Below are 16781 nucleotides of genomic sequence, written 5' to 3'. Positions count from 1 at the left end.
TGTCTGAACGCGTCATTCATGATGTTTGGGACAGTTTGGCCCACATCTTGGTGTTGGTGCTGCCTGAAGTGCTCTATTATGTTTACAGACTGTGTTTTGCGATCAAGCGGTCCCGTGATTTATAGATTTTTGTATATGTACTTGACTCGCGGCCGATGTAGCTCTGGAGGATCACGATTCCGTAAACTCTCTGTCCAAGTATTCTAGCGGAAAGACCGGGACATGACATCGATGGTCCAACCTCATCCAATCAATGTTCGTTCCGCTTCAAATCGACTACACAAATGGTTTTTAACCAAGAAATACACAGAAATGTACGGGGTACGGTATATATGCCGGGTCGTGGTTAAAACAGAGGCACCCGCTCCATTTTTTTCGCTGTCATCAATGCTAAGTGCGATTAGTTAGCTCATAATGTTAGTCTTTTTGTGAGCTGCAGTCCATCCCAGCTGCCCGTCTGTGCTGGTATGTGTAGGGTGGATGCCTGGTCATACCCTCTGCGTCTTGAGCCGCTTCACCTGAGTCATGCGCGTGACCCAGAAGCACGCGCCGCCGACAAACATCGCGACGCCAGAGAACACAATGGGCCGCGTCCAGTGGAAGTGGTCAGTTAGCAAAGCACCCTGGATGGGGGCAGAGCCGAGCGAGCCAAAGCTGCTTAGCGCAAGGGCCAAGCCAATTCGCGCGCTGACAAACGGGGTCAGAAAACGAGGTGAAAGAGAGAAAGGAGATAGACGGACCCGACTTCGTCGTCGCTCCTTGCGAGGGTGGAGAGCACGGCGAACGCTAATGATAGCCCTGCAATGCGGCGTGAGAGCAGGCCATATAGTTTACTTGTGACGCACAAGCACCAGAAAGAGCGCCGTATAGTACGCTGACGACAACTAACGACGCGCGGTCATGGCTATGTTAACTGCTTAGTTGTACGTAGTTGACGGGGAAGAAAGCAAGACGCACACTCCAAGAACCGCGAGAATGACCCCGCCCGTCATCAATCCACATGGGATCTGGATGTTATACGAGCCGTAGACATCTGCAAGATGGTTGCCCAAGACACGGCCAAATGCACTAGCGCCGTTGAGAATTGCAATGGAGTAGAACGCAAGGTTGCTGTCGACGGAATGCTGGACCGCGAACAGCTGCAGGTAAATCACAGGGAAATAGAAGCCCAAGGTGCTGATCAACGCGCTGGAAGAACATTAAAACGCTTCACATTAATGAAAACAGAGCCCTTCACCCAATAACCGCGAAGGAATACCCCAGATCGAAGAAGCTCTTCAGATTCGCTGGCTTCTTTTGGCGAGGAGGCAGACGCGTCCTCATTAACGCGTTTCCGATCAGGAGAAATCCAAGGACGATGTATCCCGTGGCACGGACAGTGCTCGCAAAGCCAATTTTGGGGAGGAGGTGGTTGATCACTTGAATGGGATTAGTGTGTATCCCTGAGAAAAGTCGGGATACTCACTGATTGGAAAGATGGTAGCACCAGTCGAACTTCCGCTCAAGCTACAAGCAGTTAAAAATAGCCCAATGTAAACGGTAAACACACCCAATTCCGGCCGCCAGTGCCCTCCGTTTCCGGAAATGGTGAACGTTGATTGAGACAGTTGGGACGAAAGTGAGGCCAAGTCCGATTCCCATACCGATTCCTTGACTGAGGAATATTTGGTAGTACTGGTGCTGTTTCGCCAACGACAACATGAACACGCTGGCATCTGATGAGCTTGGCTGGGACAGAGTAGATGAAAACACACGAGAAGACGAAGATAAGGCCTCCAAGTATCTCCACCAAGTGAAACTTGCCGCTATCGAACATTTTGCCAGAGACGACGCCGACGAGGAAGGGCATCATGAGCTGAACGCTGCCGATCCATCTGCGGAAATTGTTCGGCTAAGCGGTTTGACGCGCCGGATTGAATGAAGACAGACATACGCAATGCTGCTCGGTGTATGGTTTGACAAGTATTCACGCGTGTAGTAGTCTTTTGAAGGTTAGATGTGATCCCATGTCCGTAGATTGTACCTTGGTAGACACCAAAACTGTACAGGTAGCCGAATGTCGCGAACAGGACGAACCAACTGTGTTTTTGAGCGAGGCACGAATTGAATGAGCAAGCAACTCACGCCCCAGCGACGGTTAGCCATGCCTTGACGCCTCCGTCTGGCACTTGCACACCGGACGACTCCGGCTCCTCTGACCCCGACTCAACAACAATCAAGTCGTCCTTGGTGTTGTAGGACATTCTTGACGGGCCCTCCTCCGATCCGCGATTTATACTGCTGTTGTTGGGGTCCAGTAGCGTCGAGTCTCTCTCGGTTGGAGGGTCGTCGTTCATGCAAGAGAAGGAGAAAGTTGACAAGGAGTGGGGGAGTGGGAGCGGCCACGGACGAAAGAAGCGAGCGGTAACCGACTACCGGGCAGCTGGTTGGTTGGTGGAAGAAAAGAAAGCCCGGGTGTAAGTGCATCCCGCGGTCGGCATTTCTTTTTTCGTCATGACGGCGAGACTTCGAGCGAGCTAATCGCAGTCACTCCCATCTGGCAGCATCTGCTGCCATGATGGCTTTTACATTAGAAGAAGTCTTCTGCAGTGGAGTAGTGTGTAAGTTGTGGGATGAGCTTGTGTATTGCTGAGAAGGATTCCGAGGAGTTTGCGGCAGCTCTAGGCACTACCAGCAAACAAAAAAAGACAGCAACATTGACCCTTGAGTTGAATTATTTGTGGAGCAAGATGCGACATCGGCCGCGTCAGCAGTCCACAAGGCATGAACCTGTCTTCTATATTCGGTCGGACAGTCTATCACGGTCGGAGGAAGAGAAGATGACGGAGAAAGGTAAGGAAGATGGTTGTTTGAATGGCCAGCCGGTGTTGCGGCGTGAGACGCCGAGTCGGCATACCCATACGCACCACAAGATGATAAGCGCCCACACAAGCACATGTGGTCGCTCACTCTCAGGCTGGCCTGGAGGTTATGGCCTCATCTCCCATCACAATGGTCAAATGGATTAACACAAAAATACTTCGCAGCCCGCGAGTACAGTAAACACATATCGCCCATGCGAAAGAGAATATGTTGGTAATAATAATAGCAGAGAGTAGTCCGTGTCCGTGGGTCATGCTAGAAAAACGAGAGGACGGCAAACAACCAAATGCAACGACAACGGAAAAAACGCAATTAGCGACGTGGTCCTTCAAACGGATTGTGGTAGGGCACGTGCTCGGTGGGGGGGTCATAAGGGCGGTCTGGGTTGTAGGTAGGTGGATGGACGCCGTAAGGTTGAGTTTGTTGATACATTGGCTGCGTTTGGTACATCGGAGGGGCACCGCCGCCTGGCGCGGCTCCAGGCAGATGGAGTGGCTTGTAGGAACCTTTCGACGATCTCCGTCTGCGGATGATGAAGACCCCAAGGAGAATGAGAGCAAAACCGATGACGATGCCAGCAGCAATGAGGTAATAGATCGTGCGGTTAGTATCGGTACTGTTGTTGTCTTTCTTATTCGAGTCGTTGGCCGCAAAACTCGTCGTCGTGTCGATGCCGCCGAGACGGGTGCGGACAAAGTCAGCGTGAGCCTTGGCAGGGTTGGTGATGGAAAGGAATTGGATGTAGGGGTCGGCCTTCTTATCTTTGCTGTCGGCAATAAAGTCACCAAAGTCGATCAAGGTGTAGACGTTTCTCACTAGGAGAATGATGAGCAAGAAAAAAGAAAGAAAGATGCATTGGACATACAGAAGGCCATTCCGAAGATCATGTCGAAAGTTGGGTTCTTGCCAGTGTCGAAGGAGACGGGCTGGAACAGCCCCAGACACGCGTTCTTTCCACCAGCCGTCTTGCGAGGGCTGAGGCCGAACACTTTCGGATCGCTGCATCAACAGTAAGTTCCGCCGCTTCCGATCGGTGTCTTGGCTTACATGGACGAGTCCATTGGGTGGACGGGGTAACCGATGCCGCCGAATTTGAGCGTCACATTCACTTCCTGGGTGCAAGGCAGGTACCAGATTTTACCGACGGCAGGATCATTGACGAGCGACGAATCAGGGAACCGGCTGTACAACGACTTGGCAACAGCACTATTCAAGGGCGGGATGAGTGTTTGATAGGGATGACTGTGTAAACTCACGCTGGCACCTGTGGCAGAGAGAACCCGGTATCGATAATAACAGTGGCCTGTTTCTTGTTCGATGTCGAGCTGACCTGGGTAACGACAGGGATGGGGTTGCCGTCAGGGCCAATAAAGCCAAGCGGATCCAGCAGAACTTGGAAGTGTTGGTTGGCAGAGTTGGCCAGCGAGACTTCAGTGACTTTAAGCTTCGGTGCATCGAGAATGGCTGAGAGGTTGGTGTTGTTCTGGACCGTGAGTACCTCACCAACGGTAAGGTCACCACGGAACGAGCCTGATGGGTCTGGAAAGGGGCTTTAGCATCGTTCAACCATAGACAAAGACGTTATACCATTCAAACGGCCAAGGAGGAAGGTGATATAGTTGGGGGTAGCAGTGTTTTGCAGGAAGATGTTATCGAGCACTGTGTGACCAGTGTGCTCGTCGGCCGCAGCTTCGAAAGCTTGGTGAATAACGGATCCCTCAGAGGGTCCGAGGCCAATAAGGCCTTGACCAACCGGGTGGTCTTTGTCGGGAACGACTTGAACTACGGAGAACAATTAGAGCCATGACGTATCGAGAACAAAAAGCGGCGCACTAAAAGCCTGCTTGGGGATGGTGTACCCCGCAAATCCAACTGAAGCGAGTTGGACTGGGCCAGAAGCGCCACCGGAAGCGTAGTTGATCGTTGCAGCTTTGCCAGTGGAAGTGCCAGAGGCAACAGTGCCAGCCACCCATAGATCTGAGCTGGAGACATTTTAAGCGTAAAGAAGACAAGATGTAGACGATTGTGGCTCACCTTCCGGTGTCAATTAGAACCTCGAATGGAGCACCACCTATGGTGATGTTCGTTGAGTACTGCAGGTCGGCAGAATTGTCAACTGGCGAGGAGCCAGAAAGAGTTGACCGTGGCACGCGGCCACGGAGCTCAGGCGGGATTCGGCGCCCTATAAAGCTAACTCGTGTCGCGCATGAGAGGTCAGCAAGAAGAGCGAGTGCGAGGAGGGGAGTAGGTTGTTTTAAAAGCATGGCGGAGAAGGAGAAATGAAAGGGGGGAAGGAGAGAAATATATCTGCGCACAGCTTACACAGCCAAGAGCTGCATTTTTGATGGGAGATCAAAATCAAACGCAAGGACCATTATTGGCAAAAAATAATTGTCACAGAAAGTATAGGGAAAACGACCACTCTGTTGCAAAACGGGAGTAAGTATTCGTTGCAGGCGCTCTTTTCTTTCGAGCTGTAAGATGCCTCAGTAAGAACGTGCCTGCGACCCGTCGTCAGCGCCAAGCTGACATTTGGCGCTCATCAATACTGCGGCTGGTGATCTAACCCAAGTCGTGGGCTCAACGCAAGCTCAACGTTTGCTTGTTCGAACCAATGAATCATGCACAGAGCATGTAGGATGCCCAATCCTCTAGAGTATACGCTCTCGAGGAAATAAGGAACGAATATTCAGAGGTTGAGGGGTAAGATCAAATGAGACTAGAAATACATGAATCTACGTTTCGCAAAGTTCTAGCTACACTCTGATCGAGGCGAAGTCTTAGGCCGGTGAAAACTGGTGGAAAGTGGTCAAAACAGCCAAGACGCGCCAAGTTCAAAGCTGCACCGCTACGGTAACTTGACACTACTTACTTAGACAGTCGGAGAGCATTGCCGCCCCTCACGTGTCAGATCAATTTCGGCATTTCTTCTGGACATCATCCACCACGGCCAACTTGGTCGCTATGCGCTCTCTTCTACCACTCTCTCTTTTCCTAACCGTCCTTGACGTGCTACACACTGTCCGCGCTGTGGTTCCCTTCGAGGTTATCACCAGCAACAATCCACCAGCTCATCGACTCGGTCGTCGCGCCGTCCCCATATCAAACAATGGCAATGCAGCCTATATGGCTAATATAACACTGGGAGGAGTGGGTGTCTCTGTCATCCTCGACACGGGAAGGTGTGAAATGAATAGAATTCCGTGGTCTGGCCGTAACTCCTCACAGTTCGGACTTATGGGTCTCTTTCCCTGGCACTCCTCCGACAACGACCGATACGGGCAAGTCGATCTCGCTAAATTATGCTGTCGGTTCTGCATCTGGTACGCTATGTCGTACTTCTATACCGCTCTGAAATTAACCTTGGTTACAGGGACAATCCACAAGGCGGAACTCAAGTTCGACAACTACACTGTGCCAGATCAGGCCTTTCGTGCGTAATCCCCTCCTCATTCAACCGCTTCTTGACTTGGGATGCAGTCCAAGTCGCAGATTCCAGCTCCTTTTCCACCAATTCCGCCTTCAACGGTATGGAAATGTGCTGTTGACCTTGTAGACTCACTTATCATGACCCAGGTCTTGTCGGACTTGGTCCTAGTGACGGCTCAGCTATACTCGACAAGATTAAAGGCAACGCTGGCGAGACAATGCTTAGTCGTATCTTCCAGCAGAATAAGACTTCTTCAAACTACATTACTTTCCTTCTTGATCGCAAGAATGACCCTAGCGCGGTCAGTTTACCCATTTGGCTTCTTCCTAATGTCTCAATAGTTTCTAGTCATTTACTGGACAATTTACTATCGCAGAGACAGTGAAGGGACTGGAGAACATCACCAGCCAGACGAAGTTGAACGTCGAAACTGTCCATCGCCTGTTAGATGATCGTGAGTTGAGCTCGCGATCTCCTTTTCTTGGTTGAGCTTTCTTTAGAACAGCACTGGCAAGCAATCACCGACAAGGATTCAGTCATTGGACCTGACGGGACCACCCTTGCGATTAAATCTATTGTGCCGAAAGCTCCCAAGGGCCAACTTGTTGCTGTCTTCGACTCTGGTTTTACCTTCAGTCAAGTACCGCGTGAACTCTCGGATGCTATCTATGGACGTGTTCAAGGTGCTGTTTATGACGCTAAAAATGAATGGTGGACTGTCCCATGTGCCCAAGAACTCAATGTAACCTTCCATTTCGGAGGCGTCGCGTTTCCTAGTACGTCCAGTGCGTCTCCAATTGAAGGACACTCACCATCGATTTAGTGCACCCCCTTGACGTTGTTGATGACAACTTCAAGATTTTAGATACGGCCGGGAATCGTGTGTGCATCGGGGCCGTGCGTTATCTTCTCTTTCTCTATGTTCGCTGCTCAGATATATTCTCCAGTTCCAGCCGATTACCAGTGCTTTCAGTTTGTTCGGCAATTTCGATATGATCATGGGCATGACTTTCTGTGCGTATCCCGTCTTTCTCTCCGCAATATCACTCTTGCTTATACTTGATAGTGCGAAGTAGAGAGTTTATCGGCTTACCTTTGCCAATGTTGACCTACGTTTACAGATGCATATACCTTGATGGATTACGGTGAATGGATTGAACGCACATCCAATGACCGGGGCGATCCCTTCATGCAATTACTTCCTCTTACGAACCGCGCGACCGCCCATGCGGATTTTGTCAAAGTTCGTCTCAACGGTGTGGACACGACTGGCTCTAGCCAGTTTGCTCTTTTGCCCGCTTCACAGCAGCAACACTCACCTGTCTCTGCTGAGGAGAAGAAGAAGAAATACGAGGAGATGATCCTCAGTCGATGGCCTTATATCGTCACAGGCTCTCTTGTTGGGTTTATCTTGCTGGTCGGATTCATTATCTGGCGGTGTTGCTGCAGGAATCGGCGAGCGAAGAAGAAGGCCAGCGCTAAGGGCTTCTTTGAGCCTAAGAGCGAGACATATCTGCCGTTGCAAGTCCACGGACAGGGCTCTCCGCCAGCGACATCATCACCATACCAGCACCACCAGCAAGAGTCGCAACAGAGCCTGAATAGTCAGCAAGCTGCCTACAATCACAACCCACAATACTCCCAACAAAACTTTCACCAGCCCCCACCGAGTCAGTACTACCAGCAAGGGTATCCACAGCAGGGATATCAGCAACAAGGGTACCAGCAGCAGCAGCAGGGCTATGGGTATGCCAGTTGAAGAGGTGGACGACGCGAAGTCGGGACTGCTGTGCAGTTCCGAGTTGGTAGAGACCAGTCAAGTAGCATACGTGTATTTCATAATTTATCTCATCGCATTGCTCTGCACGTCGTTAGTTCTTTCTTCAAATTCAATTCAAGCATTTCTATTGGAAGTATCGGCCCGAACGGCCCAATCCTGGAATGTTTTGCCTACTAGCCAGACAAATGGGTCAACGAAGGATGCTACATAGAACGAAGTTACAGCTCAATCGCAACACGAAAGTCACACCCAGCGGCCTTCAATACTGTAAGCTTGTGGCTTGGATCTTTCAACGTGATAACTCGGAAAAAGTGGGATATTTTAGTCGTCAAGTGTGTAGTAAGCGTACCTTCTGAATCGCTCCCACCTGCATGGACTTCGGGGTTACTATCCCCCAAGCAGTCCTTGGCTTCACCACCCTTGACTTGCGTCTGTCGAACGACGTGAACTCACGGTCACAACACCTGTTGCTTCTTCCCGCCTACATTGCCGCACTCTCAGCATGCTTTCTGCTCATTTGCGTGGTCCTTCCTCCTCGAAACCTGTTCAAGCGCGTCCAAACAGACGTTTCGGACACTCAGATTCGTATTGGAATTGGTGAAATTTGGGCATGGCGCCTGGCCAGAGTAGTCGGATGTCTTGCTTTAGTAGGTGTGTCAATATCAGCCACCTATGACGAGCTGCAAGAGGACAAGAAGGCCCCGCCAGTGGGTCCCTCTGATTTTGAATGGTGGACTCGTTTGGCACTGCTGAACGGCCCATATGTGCGTGCCCAACCACTTGAATGAATTAGAACTTGTTCTCACCGACAGCTTTCAGGTTTATGCTCTATCTCTCTCCCTCCCAACACTCAGTCCAAAGCACTATCGGCAGAACCTCGTCCGCCATGCAAATCTGGTGCTGTTCGCGGCGTTTGTCGTCTACGCCTGCCGCGATTTGCTGCCTCTTGCGACTTTCACGCTCAGTCCTCTCGACCACGGTCCCAAAATGGCAGCCAAGATTGCTTTGGTGTCTTTCACCGGTGTCGTTGTCCCCTTATTCACCCCACGGCTGTACATTCCCGTTGACCCGAAGGTGCGTTGATTCTGAGGTTGACGATGCTTTCTTTTTTCATGACGACGGAACAGAATCCGCAAGCTGTTATCAATCCTGAACAAACCGCATCTATAATCAGTTTTGCGCTATACTTTTTCCTTGACCAGATAACCTTGTCTGCGTATCGCCAGTCGGGCCTCCCAGAAGAAGAACTATATGCGTTGTGCGATACAGACCGCGCGATATATCTGAAGGAGCGAAGCTTCAAGGTAAAGTCACATCTTTGAACGTTGTACTTTTTTTCACATATTCCAGCATCTCGAAGTCTTTTCTGGCGCCAAGCAGCGCTACTTGTTCTTCGGGCTTATGCGCATCTTCTGGAAAGAATTTTGTGTTCTTACCGTCCTCATCGTATTCCGTTCCCTCGCCAATTACTCTGGCCCTTTTGCGATGAACCGATTACTTGAGTATGTTCCTACCAACGCTTGTCACCTCCAGTTCAATAATGCTCCTTAGATATATCGAAACTCGTGATCAGGTCGATGGACACATCATGCGTCCCTGGGTTTGGATTGCGTTGGTTGGCCTTGGGCCTATTTACGGTGCGTCTGCTTGCATAGCTACGACGTACTTCCTCAAAGTTTTCCAGGCTCCCTGGCTTTTCAACTGTACATCTTTATCAACGTGAAGCAGCATTACTTCTCTCTCCGTGGATCGTTGCCTGAACTCACTTATCACTCAGACGCGAACTCTTGTACGGACGGAATCCATAGTCACTCAACTCGTTCTTGCGCATAGGTCCGCCAACTGTTCGTTGTTGGCATGGATTCGGAGGTTGACCCCATTTCCAGCTTGCGTATTCGCGTCAAGGCAGAAACTTCTAACGAGCAAAAGAAAGACCCGATATCTTCAAGTGATGCATCGACTTCTTCTCGAACAGATCGCGAGACGGTAGCTGCAGAGGACGATGCCTCCAGTTCGCAGCAAGATGAAACTGAGTCGACTGCTGTGCAACCCAGCTCTGCAAGCGCCAAATCTACGAAGAGCACAGGCACCGGTAGCTTGAAAAAGCCCGCGGAACGCCCAGGGGAGGAAAAGAAAGCTCAAGGCAGCATGGTAGGCAAAATCAACAATCTGGTGACTACTGATCTGTATGTCTCTCATTATTTCTGTGTCGATGAGCATCTGCTCATTTCTCTGCAGGGCCAATATTGGTAAATCCATTCGTTTGCCGAGAACGATCATGTGACTGCTTTGTCCCAGTCGAAAGTCGCGACTTCCTCGTGTTACTCGTTTACAACCCTGTTCAAATCATGCTCGGGATCTACTTCTTATATGTGTTGCTGGACTGGGCTGTGTGGGTCGGCGTAGCCTCGATCATTCTGCTCGCACCGCTCCCCGGATACAGTATGTTTTTCGATTCAACTGATTGTGCGTTTCATGGAGATGATAATAGTGGCCAAGTTGGTGCAAAATATACAGAAGGAGCGACTAAAAAGGACGGATGAGCGGGTCTCAAGTGTTAGCGAGGGTAATACTTGAGACTGGTCAAACTTCTCTCGAAAGCTTTTCTAACTTGACGTCCAGCTGTCAACGTCTTGAGAATGGTATTACGCTGCGATCGTACTACTTGATTGCTTATCAGTGCGTGCTAGGTCAAGCTTTTCGGTTGGGAGACAAAGATGAATAAGAGGATTGTCGATAAGGTTTGCATTGACTTTTGTTGTAAATAGGTATTGATCAGTTGCAGAGAGACACGGAACTCGTTTGGATCCGGAGACGTCGACTGTTAGACCTCGCAAGCAATCTAGTTAAGTAAGCCATTCCCTCCTTCTATTTCAGCCGAACTGGCCGTGCTCAACTTGGATGTACAGTTTCCTCATTCCGGTGTGTAATGGCACTACTCGTCCAATTGATAACCAAAATAACGTTTAGGTTATCACGATGGTGGTGACATATGGAACCTAGTACGTGTTTGCCCTTTCAGTTGCACCACACTAAACACTGGCAGTGTAAGTTCATCGTGCTGTGTTCTTATCATCATGAAACTGAGACAGTTCAGACACTCATCATGGGACAGCCTCTAACTGCGTCCAAAGTTTTCAGTGTTTGTTCTTGTCAATCATCTAAGTCTAGTGTCCTAACGTTTGGTCAAGAGCATGACAATCTTCGATTTCCTACGGTGAGTTTCTCAATGATTTACAGTAATTTGAAGTTGATCGATATGTAAGGGATAATATTGCCATGGTCTGCTTGTTTGTTGGCCAATCAATGTGCTGACGCTCCATAGATCACTGGTTGGATCAACAACTTGATGACTGGGAAAGTATCTCTAGATCGTGTTGATGACTTTTTGAAGAAGGTAAGGCCGAGAAAGGAGATCTTGCTAATTTACTCATCTTCATTCTCCAGACCGAACTTCTCGACACCTATAACACCAAAGATATACTGGTGTTGCCTACAGATCCTGCATCCCATGCACAAATTGGCTTCCGCAATGCGACATTTTCGTGGGCAACGGAAGATGATGAGCAGCACTCACGGTCAAGGCGGCAGTTCCGGCTCAAAATCGCTGATGAAGTCCTGTTCAAGCGTGGCAAGATCAACCTGGTGGTCGGGCCGACGGGATCCGGTGCGGTGTTTGAACGTATCGTAGTAGGGATCATCATTATTGACACGGCTGATCACAGGCAAAACGTCTCTGCTGATGGCCCTTCTCGGTATGATTCTATATAGACTGACTAGATAACATTAAACCTTATACATAGGTGAAATGCATTTTATCCCATCTTCTCCCACCTCGTGGTTCAATCTGCCTCGCGATGGAGGTGTTGCCTATGCTGCACAAGAATCATGGGTCCTCAATGAGACGATTCGCGACAATATCACCTTCGACACACCGTACGATAAGGAACGATATGCCAAGGTGTTATACCAGTGCGCATTGGAACAAGACTTGGTGCTGTTTCATGCGGGTGACCAAACGGAGGTCGGGGAGAAAGGTGTGCTCAAAGTTGACATCACAATGCTGCTGTTGACGCACGTCCAGGACTGACACTGTCTGGCGGGCAAAAGGCTCGTCTTACCCTTGCGCGAGCTGTGGTTGGTTGATTTTGCAAGACCCATATCTAGGTTTTATTGACGATCCACAGTACTCCAAAGCCGAAATTCTACTTCTTGATGATGTTTTGGCAGCTCTTGAGTGGGTCTGCGTTAATCAGCTCAGTTTCTTCCGTGATCTGACCAAAACACACAGTGTCCATACCGCACAACACATCGTCGAGAATCTCTTTGCTGGCGACCTCATCGAGAATCGCACTGTCATTCTCGTCACACATAATATTGCGCTAACGAAACCAATTGCCGACTTTATCGTTACTTTTGACGCTGACGGTTGTATTCAAGCACAGGGGACTGTCTCAGAGATAACCAAGCGCGCCTCTGTAGCAGCTCAAATCCACGAGGAGCAGAGGAATATTCACAAGCAACAGCAGGTGGTTGACCTCAAAATGCCAGGCGACACCAAACCCAATTTGACCGATGGGAAGTTGATTCTCGCGGAAGAGATACAGGTCGGTCATGTCAATGCTTCCGCTCGTATGTGTCATCATTATCGTTTCCGGGGCCTGTTAACCGGTGTTTCTTAGTGAAAATGTACCTTGTTGGCATGGGTGGAAAGCATCCCGTCATGTTCTTTGTGTTTTTCTACAGTGGGCTGTTTATCAACCAGGCACTGACGACTTTGCGGACATGGATGCTTGGGTGGTGGGCAAAGCAGTATGATGATAGGCCTGCCAACGAAGTCGACATTGTCTTGTGAGCTCTTTTCGGATGTGTGGTACACGCACTGCTAACATGTCACAGAAACCTTTCTCTGTTTAGTGCGCATGTTCGCTGCGATTGTGAATTATGGAGACTAATAGACGACTAGCTGCTGTTGCATTTGCATCCACTGCTGCGATGGCTATTGTTTTTGTCCTCCTGGTGTTTGGACAACTACGAGCATCAAAGGTGGTCCACCAGGATTTGATTCATTCTATCCTTGCTGCTCCCTTACGGCAAGTAGCCATTTCTACAAGTCATAACTAAATACTCACCATCGCGTCCAGGTGGTTAGATATCACCCCCGTCTCTCGCATCATTGCACGAGTGACGAACGACATCCGGGCAGTAGACGATGCAATCCCCAACCAACTGTGGCCCCTCACTAGCCTGCTCGTCTCCATGGTAGTACGATTCGGCTCAATCGTGTTATACGCTCCGGTGTTTTTCTTCCCTGGAGTCGCAATTGGGGCTGTCGGTGCTTGGATTGGCCAGATCTACATTGCCGGGCAGCTTCCTGTGAAGCGCTTAATGTCAAATACGCGCGCTCCAGTTGTCGCTCAGTATGTTTGTCTCTAAGACAGACCTTGGATCTAACGGAGACTCGTTAGCTTTGGGGCAGCAATCTCAGGATTAGTGTCCATCCGTGCTTTTGGCGCTGAGGAGAAGTTTAAACAGGAGTCTCTCATCAAGATAGACCGATACACTCGTGCAGCGCGCAATTTCTATAACTTGAATAGGTCGGTTCTTACTGGTGTTCTTCAGTTGTCATTTGCTCATCGCGGTCACGTGATGATTAGATGGGTCTCAATTCGCGTGGACATTCTAGGGGCACTCTTCTCCGCCGGGCTTGCCGCGTATCTCGTATACATTAAGCCGGCATCAGCAGGAGATGCAGGCTTCCTCATCAACATGGCGGTCACGTTTACTCAAATGTTGCTCTGGGTTGTGAGTCTGCGTCCTGTGTTTCTACGAGGCCTCAATCCTTTCCCAGGTCCGCTTTCTAAACCAGTTTGAAGTTGAAGGCAATAGTCTTGAGCGAATTCAGAGCTATATCGAGATAGATCACGAGAAACCAGCCACCCTGGAGGGCAAACCGCCTGCATATTGGCCGAGTAGTGGAGAACTCGTTGTCGAAAATCTCACGGCGAGGTACTCTGAGGATGGACCGGCGGTTCTTAAGGGGATTACCTTTCACGTCAAGGCGGGGGAGCGGATCGGTATTGGTATGTGTGTCGATGTTGTTTGCGGGTCTTATGGTTGACTTTCCAAAGTTGGACGGACGGGCTCTGGGAAGGTAACGACTTGAGCTGAACGCACGAAATGCGGCTGATGATGATGACTAGAGCTCTCTAACGCTGTCATTATTGCGATGCATACCAACTGAAGGTTCCGTTCGTTACGATGGCCTCGAGACGTCGAGCATGAACCTCGATGCCCTCCGCACAAGTATCACAATCATCCCGCAGGTGGTATGTTGCTGGTACATTTGCGTTAACGTTGTGGGACTCTCATCATCACTTTTCATGATTATAACCAGCCTGAGCTCCTCAGCGGGACGCTCCGTTCGAACCTTGATCCCTTTGGACAATACGATGATGCCGAGCTCAACTATGCTCTCCGTGCTGCCGGGCTGTTCTCTCTCCAGAGTGAAACAGACGAAGGACGCATTACACTGGATAGTACTATTGCTGCGGGTGGCAGCAATCTGAGCGTAGGGCAAAGACAAATTTTCGCATTGGCAAGGTATGCGGATCCTGCTCTCAGCTCGGTCTATTCACGTCGTGGTCGTAGGGCAATTGTGAGGAAGAGTAAAATTTTGATCCTGGATGAAGGTATCGTTTGTGATCTTTTCTTGTTCTTTTCTGACAACTCATTGAGCTACTTCGGCAATTGGTGCGGAATTGAATGGACATTGTATTTCAATGTTGTCTAATGTCTTGTGGTGAACTTGCAGACTACAAAACGGGTGACTCGAGCGCTTGTTATTGAAGTTGTTGTCTCATCATTGCTGGCAGATTCAATCATCCAAGCCTCTTTGCGCCGAGAGCTCAGTAAAGACGTCAGCTTGCTCACTGTAGCACATCGGCTCCAAACCATCATGGATGCGGACAAGATCGTGAGTCGTCATGTTTCCCGTTTCGAGTCACTGACGGAACCGTCAGTTGGTGTTGGATGCAGGAAACATCGTGAGTTTTGTCAGTAACTGTGGCTCGGACATTCAATCTTTTCAGGTGGAATTTGACAGTCCGAAAGAGCTTCTGAAGATCCGAGGTGGAAAGCTACGTGCGCTCGTTGAAGAGTCGGGGGACAGGGATGCATTATATGCCATGGCTGGTGCTACACGATCAAAGGAATAGAGAGACTCAGACTCACACCTCCACGCCATTGAATGTCTCCGTAAATACTTCAAAGTTCCCTGGCCCACTGCCAGGTCTGCTATAGACCGCAAATACGACTCTCTTGAACCGCCCCGCAAACTCTGGCTCGAGTAATATGTCGCGCATTTGCGTAGCAACGACTCGTGGGGGACATCCATATGCCCCACAGCCCATCGCACCCAGAACGAGGTACTCTTGTCCATTGCGACCTGCGATTCGATATATAAGCCGTATCTTTTCTTGCAGAAAGACGAGTGTCTCGGGTTTGGCAAAAGCAGTTTTGTCGGCCATCAACTCAGGCCGCGCGGGCGCTGCGACAGTGATTACACTGACAACTCGCCTTTCAGCGTTAGCTAGCTCAACACATTCATGGTCGAGATCATCCCGGAAAATAACGACGCCTGACGAGAACACGCCGGCGACACAGCCGGGACCGAGGTTCGGCCACGGGTAGTACTCTTTCTTGAGTGTGATGTAGAGAGTCGAACTGTAACACAGCGCTTCCTCTTGCGTCGTCGTGAGAAGCTGTAGCCACGGTCCCGCGGGGAGAATGTCGCTGGCGAGGTTGAGCACCGCAACTTTGCCTTTCGGGTCATCTGCGAGAAGTTTTCGGGAGAGCGTGAATGCGTCCGAGTTGACTATCTCGACGGGATGCGCCGATTTGAGGTTATCGGGAAGCGGGTCAAGGGGTGGAAGCTGGGAATTGATGAAAGTAGAGTCGGCTGAGGCGCCCTGGTGCTTATGGTCGGCAACAATGGATGGTGAACGATCAATTGTATCGCGAGCAAGGCGTCGACGGGCTTCCTTGTCCAGCGTCATGGTGGTTGGGAAACAACTCCCAAATCAAATGTGACTGATGCTGAGTTGAGTGAAGAGCAATAAGTTCAAATCTTTACATGCAATGACTACGTCGCATAATAAAATTGTCAACTTTCACTCTATGCGAGCGGGCAAAGGTTTGGGTCCTAACCGCGGTTAGAACTGAGTATTATTGTGGTTGGAGGCGTACCGGGCAGCAGACCCAAACAACGGGTCCAGGACCAAAATGAAGCTCTTCAGAAAGAGCTGAGACCGTCACGGGTGGAGCCTCACAGCGGGCGGTACGGGGAGGGCAGGTCCCCCCAACGACGATCTCTGACTAGCGAGTTTTGTTAGAGCATGGCTCAACAAGAAGGAAATCGCGAACGCATCCGGGCTTGAGCCTTGCTAAGACATTGCCTGGCATGAGGGACAAAAGGACAGAGGAGAAGTAGAGTGCCAATGCTTTAGTTCGCATCATGAGTTGCATTTAGGCCCCCCTCGTTGCCTGGCTTATATCCTCCGACCACTGGTCTCTCCCGTGGCCAAGATAGCTCCCGTCATTAAGTGAGGCCAGCGTTGTGCGCGCTGATTCCCGTTGACCCAGGTAGTTTTATGTGTCAGTGTTCATGGCAGTGTTCCGCATTCTTGAAAGGTTCAAGTTAGAGATAAA

General features: G+C 50.0%; 5 protein-coding genes across 5 annotated transcripts; 2 read left to right on the top strand and 3 right to left on the bottom strand.

Annotated features, from left to right (window-relative positions):
• Positions 1 to 488: 488 nt before the first annotated feature.
• On the bottom strand, positions 489 to 2336 carry MIND_00825300 (MFS general substrate transporter; the record flags this gene model as incomplete). The annotated part of the gene is made up of 11 exons (XM_037364923.1): positions 489 to 687; positions 741 to 798; positions 846 to 904; positions 958 to 1188; positions 1238 to 1418; positions 1466 to 1506; positions 1550 to 1708; positions 1755 to 1874; positions 1934 to 1982; positions 2024 to 2079; positions 2125 to 2336. 11 exons carry the CDS (start codon positions 2334 to 2336, stop codon positions 489 to 491), a joined length of 1365 nt encoding a protein of 454 aa, XP_037218165.1.
• An 838-nt stretch (positions 2337 to 3174) lies between these two features.
• Positions 3175 to 5126, bottom strand: MIND_00825200 (Peptidase A1 domain-containing protein; the record flags this gene model as incomplete). The annotated part of the gene is made up of 7 exons (XM_037364922.1): positions 3175 to 3677; positions 3728 to 3861; positions 3910 to 4068; positions 4119 to 4401; positions 4450 to 4644; positions 4696 to 4844; positions 4897 to 5126. 7 exons carry the CDS (start codon positions 5124 to 5126, stop codon positions 3175 to 3177), a joined length of 1653 nt encoding a protein of 550 aa, XP_037218164.1.
• A 646-nt stretch (positions 5127 to 5772) lies between these two features.
• MIND_00825100 (Aspartic peptidase A1) lies at positions 5773 to 8051 on the top strand (the record flags this gene model as incomplete). Its single annotated transcript, XM_037364921.1, has 11 exons — positions 5773 to 6044; positions 6091 to 6185; positions 6236 to 6295; positions 6343 to 6390; positions 6439 to 6593; positions 6641 to 6746; positions 6793 to 7068; positions 7116 to 7189; positions 7240 to 7306; positions 7359 to 7364; positions 7414 to 8051. Exons 1-11 carry the CDS (start codon positions 5827 to 5829, stop codon positions 8049 to 8051), a joined length of 1743 nt encoding a protein of 580 aa, XP_037218163.1. The 5' UTR covers positions 5773 to 5826.
• A 392-nt stretch (positions 8052 to 8443) lies between these two features.
• Positions 8444 to 15289, top strand: MIND_00825000 (ATP-binding cassette transporter; the record flags this gene model as incomplete). Its single annotated transcript, XM_037364920.1, has 39 exons — positions 8444 to 8836; positions 8892 to 9146; positions 9200 to 9376; positions 9423 to 9574; positions 9624 to 9709; positions 9757 to 9791; positions 9850 to 9905; positions 9959 to 10278; positions 10311 to 10514; positions 10564 to 10638; positions 10695 to 10714; positions 10763 to 10813; positions 10858 to 10922; positions 10982 to 10998; positions 11043 to 11074; positions 11119 to 11214; positions 11264 to 11289; positions 11339 to 11354; positions 11398 to 11469; positions 11520 to 11739; positions 11798 to 11827; positions 11876 to 12109; positions 12157 to 12209; positions 12260 to 12309; positions 12364 to 12704; positions 12755 to 12923; positions 12972 to 12996; positions 13039 to 13118; positions 13217 to 13492; positions 13541 to 13877; positions 13924 to 14155; positions 14204 to 14226; positions 14276 to 14401; positions 14470 to 14675; positions 14724 to 14769; positions 14811 to 14825; positions 14887 to 15048; positions 15095 to 15118; positions 15164 to 15289. The coding sequence occupies 39 exons, from the start codon at positions 8444 to 8446 to the stop codon at positions 15287 to 15289; spliced, it is 4923 nt and encodes a 1640-aa protein (XP_037218162.1).
• Positions 15290 to 15301: 12 nt separating this feature from the next.
• MIND_00824900 (uncharacterized protein) lies at positions 15302 to 16144 on the bottom strand (the record flags this gene model as incomplete). Its single annotated transcript, XM_037364919.1, has 1 exon — positions 15302 to 16144. Exon 1 carries the CDS (start codon positions 16127 to 16129, stop codon positions 15302 to 15304), a length of 828 nt encoding a protein of 275 aa, XP_037218161.1. The 5' UTR covers positions 16130 to 16144.
• Positions 16145 to 16781: the final 637 nt, after the last annotated feature.

Source organism: Mycena indigotica (assembly GCF_014461135.1).
Source record: "Mycena indigotica strain 171206Taipei chromosome Unknown Mind.scaff0007, whole genome shotgun sequence".
NCBI classification, from domain to species: Eukaryota; Fungi; Basidiomycota; class Agaricomycetes; order Agaricales; family Mycenaceae; genus Mycena; species Mycena indigotica.
The sequence above is the reverse complement of the archived record's forward strand: the minus strand, read 5'-3'. Positions and strand labels throughout refer to the sequence as shown.